At 33.1% G+C, this 27,257-nt stretch overlaps 2 protein-coding genes across 3 annotated transcripts; one reads left to right on the top strand and one right to left on the bottom strand.

Moving 5' to 3' along the window:
* Window positions 1-4,563: 4,563 nt before the first annotated feature.
* Window positions 4,564-7,914, bottom strand: LOC140010394 (uncharacterized). Its single transcript, XM_072057216.1, has 3 exons — window positions 7,488-7,914; window positions 7,152-7,281; window positions 4,564-5,257 (listed from the first exon to the last, which is right to left on the bottom strand). The coding sequence occupies exons 1-3, from the start codon at window positions 7,857-7,859 to the stop codon at window positions 5,034-5,036; spliced, it is 726 nt and encodes a 241-aa protein (XP_071913317.1). The 5' UTR covers window positions 7,860-7,914; the 3' UTR covers window positions 4,564-5,033.
* Window positions 7,915-16,205: 8,291 nt separating this feature from the next.
* Window positions 16,206-20,449, top strand: LOC113700434 (uncharacterized). Of its 2 annotated transcripts, none has more exons than XM_072056653.1 (3): window positions 16,206-16,619; window positions 18,025-19,095; window positions 20,092-20,449. In XM_072056653.1, the coding sequence occupies exon 2, from the start codon at window positions 18,065-18,067 to the stop codon at window positions 19,022-19,024; it is 960 nt and encodes a 319-aa protein (XP_071912754.1). In that variant the 5' UTR covers window positions 16,206-16,619; window positions 18,025-18,064; the 3' UTR covers window positions 19,025-19,095; window positions 20,092-20,449. The 2 variants fall into 2 exon arrangements, with proteins under 2 accessions (XP_071912754.1, XP_027076672.1); XM_027220871.2 differs by having other exon boundaries at window positions 18,025-19,099.
* Window positions 20,450-27,257: the final 6,808 nt, after the last annotated feature.

The following is a 27,257-nucleotide window of genomic DNA, read 5'->3' as shown; positions in this document are numbered from 1 at the left end:
AAATTTGTTACTCAAAAAGAAAAATATTATAAGGTTAAGGGGACAAAGTGATGCGTGCAAGAAACTAGGGGGTGTAAAGTGAAAACTAAGCAAAATCGATAAAAAAAAAATTATTAGAATTTAAACTACAAATAATGTATTATAAATTAGCACTTTTGATTTACTAATAATCCTAGTTGTTCTTTTTTTAAAATAAAAATAAAAATACTCCTAGTTGTTAGTTGTTACTCCGTCCACCGTTGGGCATATCTGGACATAAGAGAAAATTGTGTAGAAAAACTCTCTATCAATCAATTGGTGTGAAACTCGTTCTAAAGATGAAACACCAAAAATTTACCTGCAAGAAGCAATTAAAAATTACAAGTTTAAGCGATAAATATAAATATAAAAATTTATAAAGTAAAAAAAAATTATAGAGTAACATTTTTCGACTTTATATTACCGTCACGCAGCTGAGTTATCTTTCACTTTATTTTAATAGAGTAGCATTTTCCAATTTTATATATATTACAATTATCGGAATATATGTAGTGTTGACTGATGACCCAGTCGCCTGTCGCATAGGGGCAAACAGTTCGCAGAACAACCTCGAACCCAGTAAGCCTGGCGGAGCCTCAGAGAATAAATCAATGAAGAAAGTCTGCGGAGCCTGCCTCCGGAAGACCGAGAAAATTTTCTACTCTCACATGCTTTGCATTTGACTCTCTTCATTTGCAAGCCAAAAAATATGTACTGTATAAAAAAAAGGGATGATGCATGTCACATTCACATGGTAGACGCGGTTCCAATTGGATTGTTGAACTTGGCTGCAAATTGGTTTAAATCCATTTTTCTGTCATGCTACTTATGCAAAAGATAAAATAAGTGGATTTAGCACATATTCTCAATTAATTTTAAGGAAAAACCATTCAAAACATTATTTACAATTTACAAAATGACTTTTTTCGCTCTTCATTTTTTAATGTGTAATTTTACGTCTCTTACAAATTGACATTGATCAAATTTGGTTCCTACCTAGATTTTTGACAAGAATAAAATTGTCAAATCAAATTTTACATAATCCGATTCATGGTCCCTCACATTTCACAAAATGATTTTTTTCATCCCTAATATTTTACGAAATAAATTGTTTCATCTATCAAATTTTACAAAATGAATTTTTTTATCCCTCATATTTTTTAAAATAAATTTTTTATCCCGTATTGATCATGTGCACCAATAATCTATTTTTCCTTTTAAACCCATGTATACATATATTTGATTTCAGTTAAATAGTACGAATGACATATAATATATCTCTATTTGATTTCACCTAAATAGGCTAATCGTAGTTATACATATGCTATTCAATAGATGGAATTTAAAACTAATAATTTTGTTCTAAACTCATGTAAATATCTATATGATTTCACAATGTGAACCTATTCAATATTTGTGACTATCTCTTTTGATAATAATTTATTTATTAAGTTGTATAATAATACCATCTAATTAATGGATCCTAATTCGAATTCTATAGTCATGCTAACAAATTGCAATTTGAAACTAAAATTTCTACTCGTCACTTTTAAAATCAAGAGTTGAATTATTTGCCTTGTAATTGTCTTTAATTTGAAAGCGGCAATCACTTATTTCTTTTTATCATATTTTTCTTTGTTTATTTTTTCTATCCAAATTTAATTTGATATAAACATTCGGTAATATTTATGATTAAATGTCTTATTTGTTTTTAATTATCGAGTAAAATAAAATAAATATAAGTGAATAACTAAACATTTTTTAAAATTCATGTATATATCTATTTGATTTCACTTGAGTAGTACGGATAGCATGTAATACATCTCTATTTGATTTCACCTGAAATTAAATAGATATATACATGAGTTTAAAAAAAAATTATTCGCACACATGATCAATGAGGGATGAAAAAATCTATTTTGAAAATGTGAATGATGAAAAATTTTATTTTATAAAATGTGAGGGATAAAAAATTTCATTTTGTGAAATGTGAGGAATCATAAATTGGATTATGTAAATTTTAATTTAACAATTTTGCTCTAAAAAAATAATTACGTGCAAGACACGTAGTGAATTCCAACAGAAAACTAGTCGGAAATCTAGGCAGAGACTAAATTTGACCAATATGAATTTGTAAGGGATGTATAATTACTTTTAAAAGTAAGGGATGAAAAAAGTTATTTTACAGGATGTGAGGGACGTTTTTAACGATTTTCCTAATTTTAAATACTTCATTTTATCTTCTTAATTTCTCAATTTCCAACACATCTTCTCATTTTATCTTCTCAATTTCCTACAGGATCGATTGGATTGTGGTTTATTTGCCAAAATATATTTGCTTACATTATCATTACAATTTCCAACACACCTTTTTATCTTCTTAATTATCTTTTTATCTCGCATACATCACATCACAAAAAGTACTACAGTAAAAATATCTCCAATAATTCACAATCCAAACAAATTATTTTGTTGCAGTTTCAACTGATTTTGAAAACATGGCTATAGATTTTTTAGATTTAAGAAAGCTAAAACTTACAAGCATGTCTTAAGTTACTTTTAGATTCTGCTTTTAGCCTACCTTTTTATGCAAACGAAAATATTCTTTAATTTTAACATAGTTACTAAACTACCTTAAGGTTATGCACTTTTTTTTTTTTAATCATATGCCGGTCCCCATTTTCTTGTATTCGCAACCCCATCTCTAGATTCATCTTTGTCTCCTTCTTCTTTTTCTTATCCAACATTAATCTTCATAAAAATAATTAATTATATAAAAAAATATTTAATCAGCACAAAAGTCACTTATGTAGTACATGAGGGCAATTTAGTATTTTTCTTATCAAAATTAGCTTTTCAACTTTTTTTAAGAACACCAATACAACTATTAAATTAGCCTTTTTAATTATAAATAAGAACGCATGAGTTACTTTGAATAATCTAATTTTTAAAAATCAAATCTACAAAATCAATTTTACAGAATTAAAATCAATTGTCAAAATTTGAAAATTTGACCTGAAGAGTAGTCACTAGTGATCATTCTTTATCTGTCCAAAAATCTTATCCAAACACGAACATGTTACTGCATAAAAAGGAATATTCAACCTTAATCTGCTACACATGAAATATTCAAAATTTACAATTGTTTGATCTAGAAGTTGACAAAAGGAAATTCAGTCTTGAATTGAGAATTGAGGTCAAGGCTTCTTACCATTTCAAATTTCAAGTACAATCGAGAATTTTATTTGATGACATAAGGACAGCTACGCAACCTTGGGTCCTATTAGTCAGAGACCAAGTCACGACCTGATATACTTCAGTCGTTAGCAGATGGGTTAATCACGTTTAATCCCCTTAATGTATACTCCATTTCTCAGTTTACCCCCTAATCTTTAATTTTGCTCACTTAACCCCCTATAGGACAATATTGCCCTTGCATTATTTTGACTTTTTATATACCTTGTTTTTCTTTCTTTTATTTCTTTTTCTCTTTCTTCTTTATTTAAATCTTTCTCTTTCCCAGAAAAATCTTCACCTTAATGATTAAAATTAAAAAAGAGGAATTGCAGAGATCTATCTTCTTCTTAAATGATTAAAAAAAATATTCAAATCACTTTCCTAAAATACAATTTTTTTAGTCTTTCAATTCTTTTAATTTTGGATTTTCCTCTTTCCTTTCTAGTTTCTCATTTTATTCTCAAGAAAATATCTTAAGATGAAATTGATTTCCTTTCTTTTATTTCTTTTTCTCTTTCTTCTCTCTTTCATCCTTCCCAATAGAAAATTCCATTTCAACGGAAATTTATGTTTTAAGTGTGTAATTGCATATTTTTGGGTGAAAGTTTAAAATGTATCAAAAACTAATTTTGATTTTTTGTATGATGCCATGTGTCACAAATTTCAATTGATGATTATTAATCAGGTCACAATTTCATCTTAAGATATTTTCTTGGGAATAAAATGAGAAACTAGAAAGGAAAGAGGAAAACCCAAAATTAAAAGAATTGAAAGGCTAAAAAAATTTTATTTTAGGAAAGTGATTTGGATATTTTTTTAATCATTCAAGGAGAAGATAGATCTCTGCAATTCCTCTTTTTTAATTTCAATCATTAAGGTGAAGATTTTTCTGGGAAAGCGGAAGAATTAAATAAAGAAGAAAGAGAAATAGAAATAAAAGAAAGGAAAACAAGGTAAATGAAAAGTCAAAATAATGCAAGGGCAATTTTGTCCTATAGGGGGTTAAGTGAGCAAAATTAAAGGTTAGAGGGTAAACTGAAAAATGGGGTATACTTTAAGGGGATTAAATGTGATTAACCCTTAGCAGATCTACAAGCAACAATATGTTACTATCGTTTGACGATCATTAATTGATGGATTCTGAGTTTTAATGCGCCCGTGTGGCGAATAAGTACTCATTCTTCCAAGTCGCACAAAAGCAGTCCGCCAATGAAAGCTGCCGCCAACAGACTGGGTCTCATGGACACAGTCCACCTTATCAACATCGAAGAAGCCCACTAATCTAGCACATCATCAAGCACACCAATCTAGAAAGTGTCCATCTTATCAACATAGAAGCCCAATAATCTAGCACATCATCAGGCACTCCTATCTAGAAAGTTTCATTCCTATGCTTGACACATTAGCCAAACTTGACATGCCTCCAAATGCACTAGGACTTTAAACAGACAAATGTTGCATGTAGAGATGCAAAAATTTTCATTGGTTGTCGGGCTAATCAGGGGATTAACACCATACAATTAGAACATATCAGTCGTTTTTTCAATTTTCTTCCAACTGTCTCAACAACCATTCTTCGTAGATGAACTAAAAGCGTCTGCAATTGCTATCTAGCTGAAATATTACACGAGCAATTCACCAGCACTGAACATCCAAGTAGGAACCCACCAATGCATACATCCAGAATAAAATTGAGCATTCTGACTCATCTGTGTGTGTGTTCATTGAGCATTCTAAGCCAAAGTCAACACAGCAAGCCTGGGGATTTCATGCTTTGCCTACTGTGCACTCTCCGAGTCTTGCATCTTTGAAGCCATAATCTTACACACAGGCATCGCCTCATTCTTACTCAGAAGCTTCAAGGTTGGATGAACATCAATCTCATGCATCAGTATTTTATCTTCAATATCTAGTTTACTTACATCCACCTCTATCTTTGGAGGGATGTGCTCAGCTGGACATAAATATCTTAGACTCCTCCTCACAATATGTAGATAACCTCCTGCTTTTACAGAGAAAAGAAAGAGCAGAAATTCACTTAAGTGTCACGATTATCTTACAGGAGTTAATGACGTGCAAGAAAGTTTAACAATCATTTGCAAGAAAGAGTAGAACTACAAATTTTCGACATTCAAAACCAGATGAAAGAGATAGGTGCCAAATTCCACGAGCATCAAAATTTTGGTCCCCATATCAATTTCTAAAACAGAAAGACAGTAACAACTAAACAAATTGGTCAAGAAATATTTGCCTTTCCCATTTCTGGATATTTCAAAGTAATGATGCTGGAATTTATCAAGTTGAAAAATGGTCAAAACAATAGGCACATACAATGAAGTCCATTCTTTCAAAGCATCGACAAGACAAATTCTATATGTTTAATATGACAAGATAAAGACCAAAACATTTCTTCATCTAAATTCTAACGCATTTGATTTCGACTGGGTCGGCAAAAACCTACACCATTAATCTCAATGGCGAGTGGATTTGCCATAAAGAAGCAGAAATCTAACAAATAGTAGTGAAAATCAAGTCAAAACATAACAACAGAAAACATACCATATTCTAGATATACAATCACCAAGATATCTCAGAAGAAGCAAAAGAATTGGAGTAAAATAGTAGGACCAAGTACAACCATTAGTAGCACCTATTTATCAGGGACCCTGGTCATACATGGTGATTCTAGAAGACGCACAAATATCAACTTACATTCTGACAGACATAAACAAAATTAAATGATGAGTGATGATATTACACCAAATGCTCCTTTTATACTTTTCCTGAAAGGATTAAGCGGGGTTTGATGCAATAGCACAACCTCAGAGGAAAGGCACCTAAGAATAGTCGATAATGGACAACCATATCTTTTGAGCCCATGAAGTAATGCCTAGTCCTAGCTATGGCATGCATCTCATTTAGAATAGAAACTAAAAAGTTTAAACCATTCCTCAATAAGATAACTTAGTTTAGCTTCACAGCAATCACCCTTGTTTACTTCCTCCAGTTTCTATACACTCCTCCTGCAAACAAACCCCATTGGGAGAATTAGCATAAGCCAACCAATAGAAAAGTGACTTCTCCTCTATGTTCACCTTAAGCTCCTATCAAATCATTAAGCTGGCCAATCTGTAAGTCCTCATCTTCGAAATCGATAAACAGATTTGAAAACAGTTCAATTGATTAAAATACAGAAGCCATATTGAGATGGAAATAGTTGGACAGAAAAAGAAGAGCAAGCTGCTAAACATATCAGCTCTTTGTGAGTTTCAGTTCAAAAGCAAAAAAAGAATAATTAGAAAGTTTAATAGTCTGAAAAAGAACTCCCTCCAATGGAGGAGAAATGGGTAGAAACAGATAAAAATGGTACTAAATTCTGTCAAATGATAGAGAACAATCTCTCAAAACCTAATTTGTCCATAGCTATTTGTTTTCTTTCCAAAACTCGCAAAAGCCTAAAGAAAGCTTTCAAGTTATCTCTTCTCTTCTCTTCTCTTCTTCACGAACTAAGCCTAAAAGATTTCACAATTTATAGCTCACCCATCCTCAAATTACAGAAAAATTTCAGCCAAGTGTACCATTAAGAAGGAAAAGAAAAGGATAAACTCATAAAAGGTAAAAGCAACAAAATAACGATTAGTTTTTACATTTGCACTACAAATTTTTGGGCGTCACCAATCGAAGCTGCCATGAGCCATCAATCAGCTAATGCGCAACTAAATCACCTTGACACTAATCGTTTCACAAATGCTCAATAATCCTCTCTTTTCCGTTTCTAACTAAAATCCTCCCATAAATAGCAAATTCTCAACATGTTAAATGTGAAAATTGGAAAAAAAATATAGAGAAAGAAATGTGAAAAAAAATAACAGAATGCGTAGCAAAGAAAAATGGACCTTTTTGAATCCCGGGACAAACATCTTCCCCTTTAAAGACGAGGGGCACATCCACCTTTATTTCCTTTCCATCCTCGGCCCATGCAAACACCAAGTTCATTATCTCCCCTGTCTCTTCATTTCTATGAATCTATAATCAAATATTCAACGAATTAGGACAATGTCCATTTTTGCAATACAACACAATTATAAGCATGTCCTACCACCTGCACTCTGAGCTACTACTAAAGTCTACTACTACCACTTAAAACACTGATCGGCGGCCTGACCAATCATTTGTCCGCCAAGTTGAATTAAAAAAAATGGGGATTCCTGAGTGACGCAGCGTATACTTGCCTTGATGGGAAGCACTCTGCCGGACTCAATCAAAGTAGAAGAACCCGACCCGGCCCGGATTTGGAGCGGAAATGTGGTTGAATAAAAGAAAGGGAGCTGAACAGAGTTAAGAATAGCTTTAATCTGCTTCTTCTCGGTGGTGAGGAGGCGTTTTCTGGAGACGGATGACGAAGGAGAAATGGACGTGGGGTCGCCCGGCTTTGTTTGAGAGAATACGACGGCCGGGATGCGGCCTTGGGCCCTGTCTCTGGCGGAGCCTCTGCTTCCTGTGACCTCTCTTGGAATGGCTTGGATGGTATGGTAAGATCGGAGTTTGGGAGTCTCCGCCGCTCTTTTGAGGCTTCCGGCAGCCGCGCGCCACCACGTGGACATTGTATTGTGGAAACGCTGAAAGATTCAGTAATGACTCGAGTCGAATGTAGGGTTGATTGTCTTCAAGGGGTTTAAGCCTTTGGGCTGAACTTGTAAATGTATGGGCTTAAATGTGGCTCGGTAAACCAACTGGACCGTAAATATTAAGGGGCTTTTGGGTGTCTAAATGAATCGGAAATGCATGGTGGTGGGATCGTAAAGTGCAGTAATTCTAATTTTTGAACTCTTATCCGACTTGATATACAAGGCCTGTTGTATACTAGTAGTAATAACTTACAGTAATGATTCTGTCATAGACGAGCAGGCAAAATTGGTATTTGTCGGATCAAACTCGAGTAACTTGGTACTCTCAGATGGAAAATATGAAACCCCTCATTGTTGTGAATCTAACTTTGGAAGGTGAAAGAACATGAAATTGTAATTATACCTTGTTTAATTCGTTGACAAAGTGATTTGAATAGGATGTGGTCAAGTCAACCTTAAATCAATCATTCAATGGGTAAGAATAACATTGCGTTTTAATAGCACTGGTGTCTATTTGATAGCATAAAAAAATGCTGAAATTGAATTCATTCAAACATTTAGATGTTTTGGATATTTGATAAATAAAAATTTTTCTGTTGAACTTATTAAGTGATGCTGAATTTGTATGTATTTTTTTCAACACAATAATCATAACTGAATGCTTAATTTGATAAGAATCAAGAGATTTACTTCAACTACTTTATCTTATCTACCAAATATATCTTTGTTTGTTAATTATATTCAAAATCCTTATCTAATTAAACAACCTGACATTCTCGATCCAAAATCCTTATCTAATTAAACAACCTGACATTCTCTGTCTTATGGCTTTCTACTTCTATTTTCTCCCTATTTAATGACTTTTTTACAATTTTTTCATGCTTCTCACATCTGTCAGCTCCTTATCTTTTTCCATCTTTCTACTCTTTCATAATTTTGTCATTTTTTCCCTCCCAAATTTTTTTATTGCTACCGTACTCACCGATCTCAAATTCATTATTTCCAATTGATTATTTGTTGTTTTGCGTCAACATTTTTCCATTGAAGTAATTAAATTTCTATATAATTTGGTGTGAATTTAAAACTTGTTTATTGCAGTTTTCTTTTGCTTATATTTTGACTTTTCTTATCAAACTCTAATTTAAAAATATATTTGCTCCGATATTTGGACTTTTCCATAATATATTTCTTCTTTTATAGTACTTTGATTTAAAAATAAATATTGTCATTTTCATACCTAATAATTTTAAGCTAATTAAATTATAGGTTCTATTTCATTTTTTGATTAAAAGAAGGGCAAAATTGTACAATTTAGCTTATTAAGCATTAAGTTATAAATAGTTATCAACAGTATAAATATGTTCAGTATTAAGATTCAGATATTCATATATCCCTTTTCAGTGCTTAATATTCAGCAAATTAATTATTTCAGTATTCAAAATTCAAAATTCAGATTCAGTTTTATCAAACGGAGCCTTAGACATATGTTGGGTGGAGAAACATTAAAATTGGGTCCTAATGGATCTCTTATCTTCTAACGCCGCTTCATTAATTCTTTTTTATCCCCTCCAGGGTCAGGGTCAGATTGAAAATTTTTGGGGGGAAAGAAACGGCAATGCAAGGGAGGCATCAACTAAAACACATCATTCATTCAAGAATTATTTTTATGTGCACTACTGCATGATCACTCTTTCAAGTTTGGACTACCTTTTTTTTTTATGTGTTTCTGAAAATTTTCACTGTACCAGTGTATATAAAATACTTTTTTTAAAAGATTTTTTTTGACTTGTTTTAATTTGTGTTACTGTAATATTGTATTTAAAAAATTTGTTTAAAAAAAAAGAAAAATTCAAACGGATATGAACAAGAAAATGCCACTACTAAGCTCTTTTTTTTTTTTTTCCAAATACTCAAAAATAAAAGAAACGAAAATGCTACTATCATAAAAAAAATTGCACAAAACTACTACTCACTATGGACCAATGAGAAAGCCACCACTTACCACGAATCCCAGAACAGTCACAGTCTCCTTATATTTAGGATGCATAAACACGTTGTTTTGACTTTTGGCATTAAATTTGTCATTACTTATAAGTAGAGGTGTCAAAATGGGTGACTTTGACGGGTTTGGGTTGGGTAAAATGGGTAATGGGTATAAGTGAGTCAATTTATTTATACCCATTTAATTAGATGGGTATAAATAGATAAGTCAAAAAATGAATTAGGTAATCCAATTACCCATTTATAACCCATCTATTTTAACTTTTTGTAAACTCATTTAAATTCATTTTTGCAAACTAAGTTATAAATTATTTATAAGTTATCAATTTATACCACTCTTTGTACTCATCATTAGTTTTAAATATTTATTTATAATGTTCAATAAACTTAATTACCAATTTTTTTTCATTTATACTCTATGTCATAAAATTACCTATTATTTAATAATTGAATAATAAGAATATAAAATTTTGAACTAAGTACTATAAAAATTAATAAAAAAACTTAATCCAAAAATTTTGAACCCCTAACATTTTTTTCATAAATAAATCTAAAATTTTATTTTAGAAAGATAATAAAATAGGCTAAAATTTATCATCAATTAGTAATGCTGAAAAATGAGCAAGTTAACAAACTAAGAGAAAATAAAATAATAAGATAAAACCAACAAATAATAATAATAATAATAATAATAATAATGAAACAAAGGTAGTTAATATAATGACAAAATGAAAATTTTGAAAAAAAAAATGGGTGGGGGAAAAGAAGAGATTTGGGAGGAAGAGAATTCTAAATGGGTTAATTGGGTTTTGATGGGTATTATTGGGTAATGGGTATTATTGGGTAACCCATTTATACCCATATACAAAAATTTAAGATATTCATACCCATCTATTTATGAGCGGGTATGAATAAATTTAATTAAGTGGGTTGATTTGCCACCTCTACTTATAAGAATGTGATATAGGATTGAGAATAATTTTGAGAATTATGTTCGTGAATCATTGGCATTAGGTGGTGTGGAAATTCTAATGACGAGCTTAATACTTAATAAAACAACCCCTTGCTGACTGAAATATTGCCAGACCAGGGAGTAACTGGAAATATCTTCCATTCATTCATTTATAGGTATGTGATACCGATACTAATTCCTCTGGCTGACTGGCAGTGCATGCACGAGCCAGCGCCTTCCAACTTTATATGAAAATTCCAGAATCCAATTTTCATGAAAAATAGCAGCTAGCATGAAAAATGCTGCAATTTTCATGGCTTGCTGTTTTTTGAGTTCTAAAGAGAAAAAAAAAAAAACCGAAAAGAAATACTAAAGGGTAATTTGAACACGTGACTAAGAGAAAAATGCAATTTGGTCGGGCCGGGGGAGTGGAAGGGTTAAAACACTGGCATATTCAATGAAATGCGAGAGGCCGTGCAGGAAGAAGCAATTGCCCACTAACACGGACACGGGCCTACCGCGCTCTGCCTCCGGGTCAGGGGCCAGGGACGGCAGTGGGGCAGTCGTCCGGATATCAGTACCTCACTATTCACTACATTTTGCCTGCGTCTCACCCGTCGCCCTCCCGCCATTGCTCCAAACCTCAGTTGTTCCTTTTTGTTCCCACACCCTGGGTCCCAAATTTAACTACAGCAGTTCTTCTTCTCGTAGCTAGCTCGGAGGTACGGATGTAATGTAAGTGGTGAGTCTACATTGATACATGGTTAAGAGAACAAATTTTTTGTATACACCCCTACGTTACGTTAAAAGTGTGTGTTTGGATTGTAATTTTTTTTAAAAAAAAAAATTGTTATATTTTTTATTAATATATTTTTCAATCACTTTTTAAATTCATAAATATTAAATCGTTATACTAATTTTTTTATAAAAAGTTCAGAAAAATATAATCTAAACAAAATTTTTCAAAAACATTCTCAATAATATTTAATCCATACGGAGTCAAAATATAAACACAACCATAGCAACTTTATGTACTACTTAAACTATATATATATAGAACGACGTTAATTATGGTTAAAAAAAAAAGTCATGAACTGTAGTTGCAATTGTGGAAGTTCTCATCCTTCTTCTCTTTCTCTCTGTTTCTTTTTTTTTTTTAATTTAATTTTTCTTTTGCTTTTTTTTCTTGCATCATATTGACTACGGGTATTGGCTCCTCCCTTTAACGACTGACTAATGTGCGAAAACTAAGGGCATTGCTATTTTGCCTATGAAATAAGTTTTAGTATTATTATTGGAGAATGTAATTTTGAGGAAAATGGCAAGTGAAATGGCGCAGAGGGATGAGCTATTGCAATCGTAATTCCGTAAAAGTGAAATTTAAGTAGTAGTAGTAGTAGCCAATATGGTAAAAATGTGGAAAGTCATAAATGGTATGGGGTTTTGGTGCGCAGCCTTTCAGTGGATGGTTTATGATACGTCACATTTGTCACTTCGATGGCATTTTGACAGCAAATCGGGTCAATTAATGTCAATGGGATTCATGTTTAGACCCCGGTGCCCTGAAAGCCCCAAAACCACCGCATGTGGTCTTCGAGCCTCCATGCACGGCGGCACAACTGGTTCGGGTTAGTGACACCGTGGCCCAAACCAGAAGGTCCCTGGCTAGTAACTTGTGCGGAATTGGACGGCTTAATAATGACCTTTTATCAAACCATTTTTATTTCATAATCATACAAGATCCCTGTAAATAACCAATTTCACTTTTTTTTTTATTTTTCAAAGTGTAATTGAGAGCGGTTCGAATCTGAAACCTCACACTCGATCACAATCTCTTCTCTTATACCGTCTAACCCATTCCATTTACACTAATTTTTTTTTTAATTTCACTTTTTTTCTTTTTTAGCCTCTTAACCCTCTACACCCTCTTTCTTATCTCTAGCTGTCAGATCCAAGATTGAATCTGACGGCGGGGAGTTTGAGTCCTCCTTGGCAACGAATCTCACTTTTTATGAAATGACCTAATCTAATGAGCCATAGATAGTTAATCTCCTATTGATATTGTTTACATTAGGGCTGCAAACGAGCCGAGTCGAGTCGAGTTTTGAGCTAATCGATCCGAGTCTCGACTAAATTTTACCAAGCTCGAGCTCGACGAGCCGGCAAATTTCGAGCTCGAGCTCGAGCTCGACTCGAATCAAGTCGAGCCGAGCTCGAGCTCGAAAAAAAAATAAAAAATAAATATTTTATTAAAAAATAAATAAATAAAATAATATTTTTTTCTTAATAAATAATAAAATATTAAGGACATATACGTAATTTTACTATGAAAATAAAAAATAAAAATATATATATAATATACGTAATTTTATTATTAAATAAAAATAAAAAAAAATATATATATATATACCCAAACTCGCGAGCCGAGTAGGGCTGCAAACGAATCGAGCCGCTCGCGAGCGGCTTGAGTCAAGCTCGAGTCGAGCTCGAGCTGGCTCGAGTCAAACTCGAGCTCGAGCTCGAGCTCAGATTATTAAACTCGTTAGCTCGCGAGCCGGCTCGCGAGCTAACGAGTTTAATAATCTGAGCTCGAGCTCGAGCTCGAGTTTGACTCGAGCCAGCTCGAGCTCGACTCGAGCTTGACTCAAGCCGCTCGCGAGCGGCTCGATTCGTTTGCAGCCCTACTTTACATGAACACTAGGCACTCTGAGATTTTTCTTTTATTTTCTTTCCTAACTTTTTTGTTTTTTTGGGAAAAAAAAAATAAGCGTTCATGGAAGACTAAGATCCTGGGTAAAATTGACTTTGCTACTCAAACAAAGTATAGTTACAAGTTGATGAGAATCATGGATAAATCACCAATGCAAGTATAAGAATAATAAAATCAAAATGGTGCATGCAGTAGGAGAATATTCTATCCTGAAATAAATTTATAGCAGGTTTAGAACTTTTCAAGCGTTGAATTGGTATTGCATGCCAACCAACCGAAAGGATAACACGATAACCTGCTATCATGTTTGTTGTAATCCATGTAGTTATTGTGTCATACTAATACCAATCTGACATAACAAATTTTGGTTACTTGTCAAAATGAAAAGGCAAATGAATATCAGGATAAATTCATATATATATATATATATATATATATATTTTTTTTTCTTAGTACATATCCTAATATCTTATTCACCATCTTGCATCATTATAAAGTTTTAATTGCTATGTTCTACAAATTATGGAAAATGCCGTTGTTTAACTTTAACAGTCTTCTGCTATAACTCCATTCGACGCGATTCAAAAAGTACAAAAACCATTCCAATACAACTAGATTTATAGAATGTTAGTGGGATGATTCAAATTTTTTGATTTATAATTATGTTTTATATAATAAAAGAACGTTTTTAACAATGGATTGGTTTTGTGTGGAAAGATTTTTTAGACAGGCATGCCTTGATTCACACCATATATTAAAATAGAGAATTTGAAAATTTGAAAAGATGGTATACATGTCAAGCATCTAACTTGCTTATATATATATATATATATATATATATATATATATATATATATATATATATATATATATATATATATATAGACACACACACAATAGTGCTGTATGAAACACGAATTTTGTTTAGATTAGATTGCATGTTATATTTAACTAATTGAACTCATTCATGTTATTCTTTCAAGTATGCATTTAAAAAGTGAAATTAAGTATAAGCATAGAGAACAACGGAGGGCACAGCACAATTCTAGATAAATTAGGTTTTTTCATCTTAAAACATTAAATATTTTTATTAGATTTAAACTTTTTCCCCCACAAAAAATTAAAATATTTTTGTTATATACCTTAGTTTTAAATATGTTAAACTTCATCTGGAAAAATTTTCTCAATCTATCTAGGAGTATGATATACCTAAATTAAAACAAAAAAATTTAAGTTTTCTAAAATTCTTCACATATATTTTCAAGGCTTAACAACAAACAAAAAGCTATATTTTGCATTTTTTTTTAATAATATCGTCTCAACAAATTTTATGATTGCCTATCGCCCAATAACTTATTAAAAAATTTTTTGGAACTTATATAACATAATACAATGTAGTGATCAAATAATTAATCTTATACCTGAACTTTACATAAGATTCTTTCAAATTTCCCTTGTATTATGACCCAATATTTAACTCTATATTCATATAATGCAAATAGAAAAAAATAATAAACCTTTAAGAGGAAAACCAAAAAATTAAATTTAAAAGTGTGATTTTTTTCTTCCTTTTTGTTGACAAATCTAAGATTAGTTTCATAGATAATAAGTCCACTCTTGAATTAGAAATAGGCCTTGACTACTAATTGATGAATGGTAACCTATGTCTTTGAATTCATCTATATCTATAAGTCACATTCCATAGTTTTAAACATATTTAATTAATCACCATCAATTAATGATTGGTGTTTAAATGTAATTATGACTAGGCATTGCCACACAATGTTAATTTGCAAGTTTCCCATCACCTATGAAGCAAGTGGATATACTTGGTCAAAAGACATTACTAACTTCAATCCATATTTTGGTGTGGTTTTGTTGCATAGTGATTGCCATTATGTTTTTGCCACTCCATTTGTTAGTTTAAAAACATTAGTGCCCCTATCTAAACAAAACAATTCGAGACATAGGGATGCTATCTACTTCCAAGGAAGAAAGTCCAATAGTATTTGCATAGAAATGAAAAGAAGAAAAGAAAAAAAAAGAGAGAAAGAATTTGAAAAATAACCTCCTATTAAAAAATGATTAATTCATGACAAGGGTTCATACACTTTGTATATTACAAAAAAAAAAAAAAATACACGTATTATAAGCAACCATGGATGAATTATAATCTTTAAGATTCTCATATTCCAATAACGGATGGTATTAGCCAAAATTGGATAATAATCTTCCTAATTGATGTACTTGTTTTGACAATGAAGTAAAAAGAATATTACAGCCAACCCTCTAAGCTTTTGAGACGTGTTTTTTTTTTTTTTTTTTTTAAACTTGAATTTGTTAAAGTGTGAGATTACACAATCTCTTCAAAACAACAAAATTTGCTAAAAAAATAATAAAAAAAGGAATGAGTAATGTGTTAATTGTTATTGAAATGAGAAGAATTCAACACGAAAGTCACAATAAGCCGTAGTTCAATTGGTTGCAAAGGCGCTTGAAAAATCAGAAAAAATACAAAAGGTCAAAATGTTAAGTTTGACACAAGCGAGGGTCTAAACTAAAATAAAAATAATGGTGAGGACTGCATTAAAAAAACATGCCAAGTGCTACTGACTTTACCCATTAAACCTTTCAAACTTTGCATTCCGAATATCATTTATTCCTTTTGTCTCATTTATTCACACTCTGTCTCTCTCCAACTTCTTTTTCATTTATTTTTTTTTTGGAGTGTTTTATGATACCTTGCTATCTTTATATATTGGGATCCTGGAAAAAAAAATTTTTTGAAGATCGGATCCAGCGTTTTTGCACTACAACCCTAACCACCACAACCTCCACTCTCTCCGACGAGCCCAGGTCCCATTCATTTCTTCTTTTGCATTCCCAACCGACTTCTTCTGCATTCTTCCTGAGCGAACGACGTCACTTCTTTCATCATTTCTTCTCGCTCTGTTGGGCTTCGAACGTGTTGAATAGTTTCTACGTGGTCAGATGGTATGAGCTGCAAGGGGAGAGAAAGGGTTGAAGATATTGATCTGGAGAAATTTTTATTTTCTTGAGATAAAAATTGCAGGTGAGTTTTACTTTATTTTATTTTTTTGGGGAATCTGTGGGTTTTGTCTGGCTACGGTGAGTTGGGAGCGGGGAGGTTTGGTTAGATAAGGAAAGATCTTGACGTTTGGATTCTTTGCTAAGGAAAGTTTACGCTTGATTATTTATTGATTCATTTGTTTTGTTAGTGTCATGATTGATAGACCATTGAGTTTCTTGCATTCCAAGTTGATGGAGAAAGTTTGTCCAGAGGGAATGGATGAAACGGAATGAAACTGTTCCTTCTTTTAGAAGAGTCAAGATAATCAAGAATTTTCTTTCGGGTGTTAATCCAATTCGGTTCTTTAACTTTCATATCAATTGGGTCTTTTCCATTTTCTTCCCTTCTCCAAAAACCCGTAAGGTTTTTCTTTTATCTTTATCTGATGATTATGTCCATCTGTTTTATTGGGGTTAATACGAAAAAAGAGGTCATTCTGTGTTCCGAAATGTGATGTGCAGTATTGGTTAAAAAGAAAAATCAAAGTAAAAGCCAAATATATACGTCCTCTTTTTTTTTTTTAAATAATAATAATAAATTGTATTTGTATGCATTCGATGGGCTTTTATTTAATTCGAGTTCGGGTGATGATCATCACAATCTCATGCCCAAAACCTTGTTTCTTCCAGTCCCATCGTAAAGTAAAGCAGATTGTTTTCTGGCATTTTGTTCAAGGGTTCTGATATAGGTTTTCCAAATTAGTAATGCTTATTATTCAGCTTCTGGGTTTGAACTTGAACCCAATTCAAATTATTTTTCTTAAAGAAAAGATTGCATTTTTGTGTCTAGTAGGGAAAAAAGGGGATTTAGTTGATACGAAAGAGCAAAGGAACCATGGTCCAGCAAAAATTTCCATTTGTCAACTTTTGCTCCAATGTTTTCACTCCTACCTTAAAATTTCACCGCAACTGGAAAGCCATTGTGGGTAATTGAATGTACTTTTACGATACTAAAAACAAAGTCATATAAACTGTGGTACAATAGTTTTCCCTTCTGACTTTTTCCTTGTGAATTTACTGCCTTGATTTTATGAAAAGAGAAAGAAATCTGTATTTTAGAATCATTATTTTGACTTCTGTGCTTAGATTTGCTAGCCCTTTTAATTTCCAGTTGTTTCTATGTAATAGGTAATCGAAACTTTGCTGATTCCTATATATTCTTTTCATAAAATATTTCTGCAGTCTGTACAAGTGTGTGCAAATATGGTTAGTTAAAAATCCATTGTCATTTGAGTCAATAACAACAACACACACTCTCGCTTTGTTTACATCTACAGTTGTATAAATGTTAGTTTTTTTCCAGAATTTATCCAAAGAAGTCATTCATTTAGCTAGCTTTGTCATAGATGACTCAGAAAAGTCATTGATGTAGTGGAATTAATGTTCAGTGATAATAACACTTTGCTGTTGAGGAAGAAGAGGAAGAACATGTCCTCATCAAATTCTCCGTGCGCAGCATGCAAATGCCTCCGGCGGAAATGCACTCAAGAGTGTGTATTTGCACCGTATTTTCCGCCAGACCAACCCCAGAAATTTATCAATGTCCACAGGGTCTTTGGAGCAAGCAATGTTGCCAAGCTTCTCAATGAACTTGGCACTGGTCAGCGAGAAGACGCAGTTAATTCGCTTGCCTATGAGGCTGAGTACAGACTCCGAGATCCCGTCTATGGCTGTGTAGGCCTAATCTCCATCCTCCAACAGAAGCTGAAGCAAGTCCAACATGATTTAAACAATGCAAAGAAGGAGTTAGCTACCTATATCGGGCCCTCCGCCATGTTGCCAATTTTTCAGCACCCGGGTTTCATGCAACAGCATCCTAATAACCCCTCGGCATCTACAGTGATGCCTTATGCTATGCAGCCGATGATGGGGTTGCCAACAGGTGTGGCGGCTCCGCATGGTGGTCCATTGATTATCCGCGATGCTCAGCAGCAGCAGCAAATGTACGAGGCACAGCAATATGCAGCTGCAGTTGCAGCCAGGGATCAGGAGATGTTTAGAGCATACGAGCAGCAGCAACAGCAGCAGCCACCACCGCAGGAGCTTATGAGGTTTAACAGTGGTTTTGAAGGGGCTGGACCGGCAGCTGCTACGGCCTTCAATACCATGAGTTGTGGTGCTGCAATGTCCCCATCCTTGGCTTTGGGCTCATATGAAGCCGTCCCTTATCATCAGATTTCTCAACAGCAGCAGCAGCTGCCTCCGGAGCATTCCCATTCCCACCATCACCACCATAATCAGTTTCAGCTTGAGTCTCAACTGATGCTTCAACAGCAGCAGCCGCAACAGCTGCCACTGCAGTCTCATCACCAGCCTCAAGCTGCCCAGCAGCAACATCCACAGAGAGCCAAGAGTGAGGAGGGCAGGAGCGTTGGTCCTTCCTGTTGATATGCTTGTTCCCAAAAGTCTCAAAATGCTTCCTAATTCTAGCTTAGTTCTTGCACCAAATTTTCTTCCTGGTAGGTAACTACCTTCTCCTACTTTCCTAGATTGCTAGCACCTCTTTGTTGCGCTCTTATCTAATCATGCGATGCTTTAGGAATTAGGCTGTCTGCTGCTTGCACTTACATAACTAACAAGAGTTTCTTGAAACGAAAGAAGAATTTAGTGACTGTGCAGTAGGGATTCGTTTGGAGAATTATTGGCGTTTTCATAGCCATGATTAGAAGTCACATTCATTAGTAACATCCCTTGCCTTGCCTGTTATTTACTGTCTGTTGTCGTTTATGTTTTTCTCATTTTCTCCTTTGGCTGATATCTAATTTTGGAGTCACCCCCAAGACTTTAAATCAGTGGTAAAATCAACTTCTCCCATGACTTGCCAAAGTTTTTTTTTTTTTTTTGGTTAAACTTACACAAAAATAAATATATGTATACTTTTTCTTTTTTGAAGAAAGTATCATCATCGTTTTCTCTAATTGATCTGAATGAACGTACATTAATGGAACCGCAAAAGTTGATTGGATGCTTAATTAGATCTCCATGACTTTTAAATCTTTCAATTTTTTTTTTTGATTAATTAATTTTTTGTTTGTGTTGACCATATGTAATGATCATCAGCAGCACTCTATAGGGAATTTGCGTGAAAGAACTTCTTACACTAACGTGCAAAATTGAAACGGTTGTGTGATCAGCAGCTTGCAGCACTCTAACGTTGAATATCAACAAACAAACAAAAAAATAAAAGTGAACTTCTTCTTTCTTCCACTATAAGCAGCTTCTACCTAACTCATAGTAATACTTCTTCGTCTTCCCCAGTCCCAAGATCGATCTCTTAAGAGTACGCTACAAAACATGTTAAATATTCGCCAAATAAGTAAATAAATAAAAAAAAATGAGATGCGTTCCCTTTTTCAAAGCAAGCAATTTATTATTTGCCCCTTGCTTTCCTGAAGCTAGTGTTCCCTTTTATTATTTGATTGTCAATTTATTATAACTTTTTTTTTTTTTTACAGGTCATTTTTGCTGTAAACAATCGCACAAAGGAGAGAGAGAGAGAGAGAGTGCATGCGTGTGGAGAGTGGAAGAGAATCACATAAGAGCGAAAGATTGTCGTAACTAACTTCTTCATTTTTTTTTTTTTTTTGGTTTGGTTTGGTTGTTGCTGTGCTTCCTGTAAAATTTCACTTTTTGGGAAGCTTCGAGAAGATATTATTGGAGGCACATATTAAAAAAATGTAGTAGGAGTTTCTTTCTTGTGAATTTTACAGAGAGTAAGTAGAGTAGTATCCTCTTTTTGCCTGCCAGTCAGAGGTGAAGTTTTTCGTTTTTGGGAACCGTATAGAGAATAAATGAAAAGCTTCTTTGCCTGTAGCGTAGCTGGTCTGAGATCAATAATTACTTCATTTTTTTTTTTTTGAGGCAATTTTTTGTTCATCCCGAGAAGGTTGTCGAGACGGGACTGGTCTTCTTCATGTGATGGAAATGGAGTCTGCGACGCAACCATTTTCTATTTTCCTCTTTTCTTGTTGCCCAAAGGTACCGGTGGCTTTGTTTGTTGAAGCATCTGTTTGTTTACGAGTTTCTGCGACGAACATCATCATCATCTACCGACGCTCAAATGCACGTGAACTCGTCTTCTCTAAGAAACCGGTAGTGATTAAAGTTTCGATGTCACGCTCTCATTGGTGATGGTCTGACAGACGAAGTAATCCTCCCTCGAAGTTTTGAGTTGACTTCCCCGTCTCTCCACCACCCACCCCCAGAAAAAAACAGCGTCCTGCGTCTAAACAGGAGGCCCAAACAAGGCTTTTAATCAAAACCTGTTACCTGAGTCAGAATTTCCTTTTTTTTTTTTCTTTTATTAAAAATGTACGTATTATTCTGATCAGCATATATATATATATATATATATATATATACACACACACACACACTAGCGTTGACTTGGGTACTTAAAAAATTGATGGTATTGGGATGCGGAGGAGTAATGAACGAGGCAATTGGTGAAAGACGAGTAATCTATTTCTAAAACTCGGGTGTAGCAAGCAAAGTGCCGAAAGCTGTTTCTTGAGTGCGCTTTTTAAGTTTAAACTCTTTGCTACATTAAGTTAAGATAATACTGTATAATGCATCATCTCTCAATTTCCGCGGCAAAACGCACTCTACTGCCGTCTACCGCTGTTGTATGAATCCCTTTCCTCCGATTATTCTCCTGGATAGAGTATTATTTGAAATAATTACTGTAACATTTTTTGTGATATGATGTATGTGAGATAAAAAGATAATTAAAAATATTAAAAAATAGGTTGAGAAATGTATTTATAATGCAAGCGAAATATTATTTGAGATATTTTTACTAATAATAATATTATTATTATTATTATGCTATGCATCATGGAAGACAATTTCACAATAATAACATCTCTTTCTTCTGTCTAATCTAATTTTCCCGGTGGAAGTTTTCCACATTCTCTTTTTTTCTTTTTCTTTTTCTTTTCTCTTCTTTAAATGAATAACAATAAGGTTAATCATTTTGAAATTTGAGATTCTGGTAGGTGGGTCTTGGATTGGATTCTTGTCCTAATTTGATAGGTGGGTGGTGGATTGGATTCTTGCCCCAATTTCCTGCTGCCCAAATCAAAGTATCTGGTAATAGATCGCATTCCGTCGCAATCATTTTTTTCCTCTGTTTTGTTTGAATTACACCAGAGAATTAACTCAAAGATCGTACCACTACTGATACATCATTTTCTGAGCACCCAGATGTTTCTTGCCACTTAGGATGCGACACCAAGGAAACGCATGAAACGACGACAAAAATGTAAAAAAAAAAAAAAAACACACACATTTAGTAATATTTTCAAAGACCTAAATGATCTTAGCGCTGTTCATTTCGATGAGGTATATATAGAGGAATACGTTGCTCTTGTTTTTTTTTTTCCCTCCGGGTAAATTGTTTAACTCCTCGTTCTTTTCAAAGAAAAGAATTACTGCTAGTATTTCGGTTATGGTTGGTTGACATTCACTCAATCAAAAAAAAAACTGTGTCCATACCACATACTACTTCTTTTTTTTTTTTCGACAACAGGTATTTAATAGGGGAAAAGCTAAACTACACTCAAGGTACGTGAAAAAGAGTCTCACTCAATCCAGGCAATTGTTGACTAGAGGAAAGCTCTGAAAACCTTAAGTCTTGCTACTCACCCATACTGGGTTTCAATGTGGGACAACTCCTAAGGGAGCACCCATCCTATTTTTAAAGAGCACACTCTCACAATGTCTTGCAAAAGTTTTTATTTTTTTCGACAATAGATATTTAACAGGAAAAAAGCTAAACTACGTGCAGGACCCCGTGCTACTTGATTGATTGGACCACGAGCATTACCGAGTCGAAGAAAATAGCCACCTTTCAAACGTCCGCTCGGACAGGATGGTTATGGTTGCAAATGCTTCTTCCCTGTACGAAACCACCATAACTTTATATTGTCCACAGAAACAGAATAATGTGCTCGTCCATCCATAATAATAATAATAATATCAATCCCCCAGTTGCCACGTGATAATCTTACTTACCTCCATTTTAATCCGATTCACTCCCCATATTTTTACTATTTTTGAAAATTTTTTCTTTTTGCAACTTAAAACACTAGTGTGAATACCCGTGCTACGCACGGTGCTTACATTATTAAAAAAAATTACAATCTATGGAAGAATTTAAAAATAGTAAAATATTATTTTACTATAAAATAATATTATAAAATATTATTTTTTAATTAATGAATGGTAATATGTGTATTTAATAGTAAGATTTGAGAAAATCTATCCTTAATTTGGTAATGTTTCTGATAGTAGTTGATAATATTTTATGTTTGAGACATTATTTAGTGGGTGAACTCGATGTGAAATGTGAAGCATAATTTCGACCATATGAGTTTTGAGTCACTATATTTTTTATGATATGTAATTAAACATTTAGAATAGTAAAATATATTTTTTATTATGTTAATTATTGCCTCAAACAAATTGTCAATTTTGGTAGTAAAAATGACAATATATTTATGTGAACCTTTGATATTAGATAGGATTGTAGTGATCCTATTCATTAGGATTGACCACTGCATATGCAATAATAGCTTTTAGTACTATTTGTTAACATGTAACATATTAACAAAGCCATTGGGGAACTTTCGGTGGCATTTATTAAAGTGCTTATAAACAATTGGTACTATTTCCACATTCTTATAAACAATGAAAACAACAATAATATTATAATATTCGGAATGTTATTAATACTTAGAAGTACAATAATAATCCCAATAATATTCCCAAATTTTAAAGAATACATAAGACCTAAATTTCTAACTTGATTCTTATAAACAATGAAAACAACAATAATAATATAATATTGGGAATATTATTAATAATTGAAATAACAATGGAAACACCAATATTTAAAAAATAAGTACCGTAACTTCTAACTTGATTCTTATAAACAATGGAAACAGCAATAATATTATAATATTGGGAATATTATTAATAATTGCAATTATAATGAAAATGGCAATATATAAAGAATAGATAATACCGGCTTGATTCTTATAAACAATGAAAACAATAATAATATTATAATATTATAAATATTATTAATAATTGTAAGTATAATGAAAATACCAATATTTAAAGAATAAATAGTGGCGAAACTTCTAACTTGATTCTTATAAACAATGGAAACCATCTAATTCTGGATTGTGCCCATGCATAGCACAATCAAGATGTGACATGAATTTTAATTTTTTTTAGAACCTCATTCCTAGGATCCATCGACTACAACACACACACAAGCTGTTGAGACAATTTTGCGACTAAATATATAACTAAGGTTCGAGTATGTTGGGGGATTCATTTTATTTGATGCTTAACAAATATAGGATTTTTTCCAGAGTTCGAAATTTTTTTTAAAAAAATATATATCTATATATATATATATATGTAAGATTTTATCCGGAGAGAGTTTGGACACGGCATGAGTTGGTGCTTGCCACAGGCCACTTGACGAAAATGAAGGCAAGAAGACAGGAAATGGCACTAACCCAGCGTCGATCACAGCCACGGGCCAAATAGAGACATGCAATCATAATCATACGTAGCCCTGAACTGTACATTGTAGATTACTAATGAAACTTGGACATAGTTGCATGACTGTCAACCGAATTCCCAGCTTTTAAGTTTTCAAGTAATATTGACTCTTTATTACATGGTGAAGCGTCCTTTCTTGCTCCAGGCACAAACGGGGTACTGCCAATTGGTAGTTCTCTTAATCTGCCAATTGGCTCAAGTATACTTTACTGGCTCAATCCTACTCCAGTAATAATATTATAATATAGGAAATTTTATTAATAATCTAAATTGATTCTTATAAACAATGACAACAGTAAGAATATTATAATATGGGGAATATTGTTAGGAAATTTTATTAATAATTTTAATTAAAATGAAATTTCTAAATTTATTCTTATAAACAATGGAAACAGTAATAACATTATAATATGGGGAATATTGTTAATAATGGTAACTACAATGAAAATCATAAATGTTTAAAGAATAAATAGTACCAAAACTTATAAACAATGGGAACAACAATCATATTATAATATTGGAAATATTAGTAATAATTGAAATTATAATTGTATTAAAATACGTATTAAATTAAGTTACAAATTTCTAGCTAATTATTCCTTCAGCCAATGTTGGTATATATTTCGAAGTTAACTATATAACCATATAACCCTGATAGGTAACAGAACAGAACATAACCAACAGTTGATCATCCCTTCAGCCAAAGTTTATATATACGAAAAGAGTTTCCTATCCACTGGACTCGCACAATCAGATCATCATTCACACCATAAGCTAAATAAGATAAACAAACTTTATATACACATCCATTGTGACCATATACTTCCAAATCAGCCATTGAACATTACCTCAAAAGCAAGGATCTTTAAAGTAATTTAAATTAAATTAACATCAGTAGTCAACACGATAATCGAATTATTTTAATTATTTAATTGAAATTATAATATTGGAATAATTGAAATCAGAAGCCAGAAATTGCATTCACAGACGATTATAATAGTGAATGAGCAAACCATACCACAAAAATTGATGTGATTCTGAGTTCATTTTTGGCACTAAAACAGAATCTTCGTGATTCCCACCACCTACTTTCTAGTCTCCTAAAAGTCTCACCCCCTGGTACACTGCACCAAGACGGAGGTCATCTATATTGCTAAAGCATCTATAGCCATCGATCTTAGGTGCCATTGTCCATAAGATTCTTAGGTGCCATTGTCCCATATGTTTTTGCAAGATTTATTTTTTGAATCTATTCCCCCTTTTTTTTTTTGCTATTTCTCTCAAGCGTCAACATTTTTGTCTTGCACAATTCCAACTTTTTCACCGCAAAATTACAGCATAATCCCGATTTGAACAGCCCAAGGACATGTAATGCAGTAAGACACAAAATCTGCCAAAAAAAAAACCCAAAACACAAAAAACGAACCTACCCGCTAGTAGTAATCTCTTAATGTCAACCTTCTGAACATCTTATTTCAAAGTAACGAAGAAACTCCACAGATCACAACTCATAATTAATAGTAGTATTATTTTTCGTGATCAAAATTGATGGTACTACAATATGTTACCATATTAAGAGTTTGGGGTAAAGACTACATAAATCACATCATGAGCACAACTCATGATATGATCAGGTTTTCAATATTAAAATAATATCAATATTAAAAGAATAAATAGTACCGAAACTTCTAATTTGATTGGCGCGGCATTTGAGTCGATGTAGTCGAGATTTTATCCATCGTAGTTGATGTGAGATTTCTCTTTCATCGGCGCAAAGTTGTTGGAACTGTTCCAATTCTTGTGCGGGACCGTGGTGGCGTCCTTTTCGTTTCATTAGCAGATGTTTCCTCCATTGCAATCTTGCGAGTTTGAAATTCAGGTGTTGATGACATGCCTGTAAACGGCCATGTTCTATTGTGAAGCTAATTAGAGAGGTTCGAGAAGGAAGTTGATTGAAAGGGTTTTAATTGAAGTGGAAATGTGGGTGTGGAGTGAAATTGTAAGAGTAATTCCCAAAAGTAGTAATTCCCAAAAGTAGTACCAAGTATATTCCGTGGCAGTTGGGAAGAGATCAGGTGCAATCCTCAATTCCGTTGGATCAGGGGCCAAGTACCAACTATATTGTAAGTGGAAGAGTTTTAATGTAAGTGGAAGTTATTTTTTTGTTTGAGGGAACGTGGGAGTGTTAGAGTTTTAATGTAAGTGGAAGTTACATTTTTGTTTGAGAGAACGTGAGAGTTTTAGTTGGAATTAACTTTTTATTTGAGGGAAACGTGGGGATGTAATGGGCCCATGATATTTTTTACGAAATAAGATAAATGTAAAATGCTAGAAAAATAGAGTTGAGAGTGGGAAGGGTTGTGGAGGCTTGTTCCTGAAAATTCCTTCTCAAATTTATATAGATATAGATTATTATTATCATTGTCTTCAAAATGATGTGGGCGTAGTACAAAAGATGGGTGAATGAGATTAAAAATTGGAAGTGAATATTAAAGTATCTTTGGCCCAGAAGCTCTTTCAAAGTCGTAGGGGATTTCCTGACTGGAGTCAAGCCATGAGTTTACCTCCTTCCTAACGAGAAAGGAAATGAGAAACTAGAAAGGAAAGAGGAAAACCCAAAATTAAAAGAATTGAAAGGCTAAAAAAATTGTATTTTAGGAAAATGATTTGAATATTTTTTTGTAATCATTTAAGGAGAAGATAGATCTCTGCAATTCCTTTTTTTTAATTTCAATCATTAAAGTGAAGATTTTTGTGGAAAAGAGGAAGAATTAAATAAAGAAAAAAGAGAAAAAGAAATAAAAGAAAGGAAAATAAGGTAAATAAAAAGTCAAAATAATGCAAGGGTAATTTTGTCTTAAAGGGAATTAAGTGAGCAAAATTAAAGGTTAGGGAGTAAGCTGAAAAATGGGATATTCTTTAAGGGGATAAAATGTGATTAACCCTAACGAGAAAGTAGGAGTGTTCTTTCTTGCGGGAATTAGAACGACAGCTCATTAATCGTTATTGCTGGAAAGGTTGTAGTGTACTGTAATCTTCTCAA

Source organism: Coffea arabica, chromosome 7c, assembly GCF_036785885.1.
Source record: "Coffea arabica cultivar ET-39 chromosome 7c, Coffea Arabica ET-39 HiFi, whole genome shotgun sequence".
NCBI classification, from domain to species: domain Eukaryota; kingdom Viridiplantae; phylum Streptophyta; class Magnoliopsida; order Gentianales; family Rubiaceae; genus Coffea; species Coffea arabica.
The sequence above is the reverse complement of the archived record's forward strand: the minus strand, read 5'-3'. Positions and strand labels throughout refer to the sequence as shown.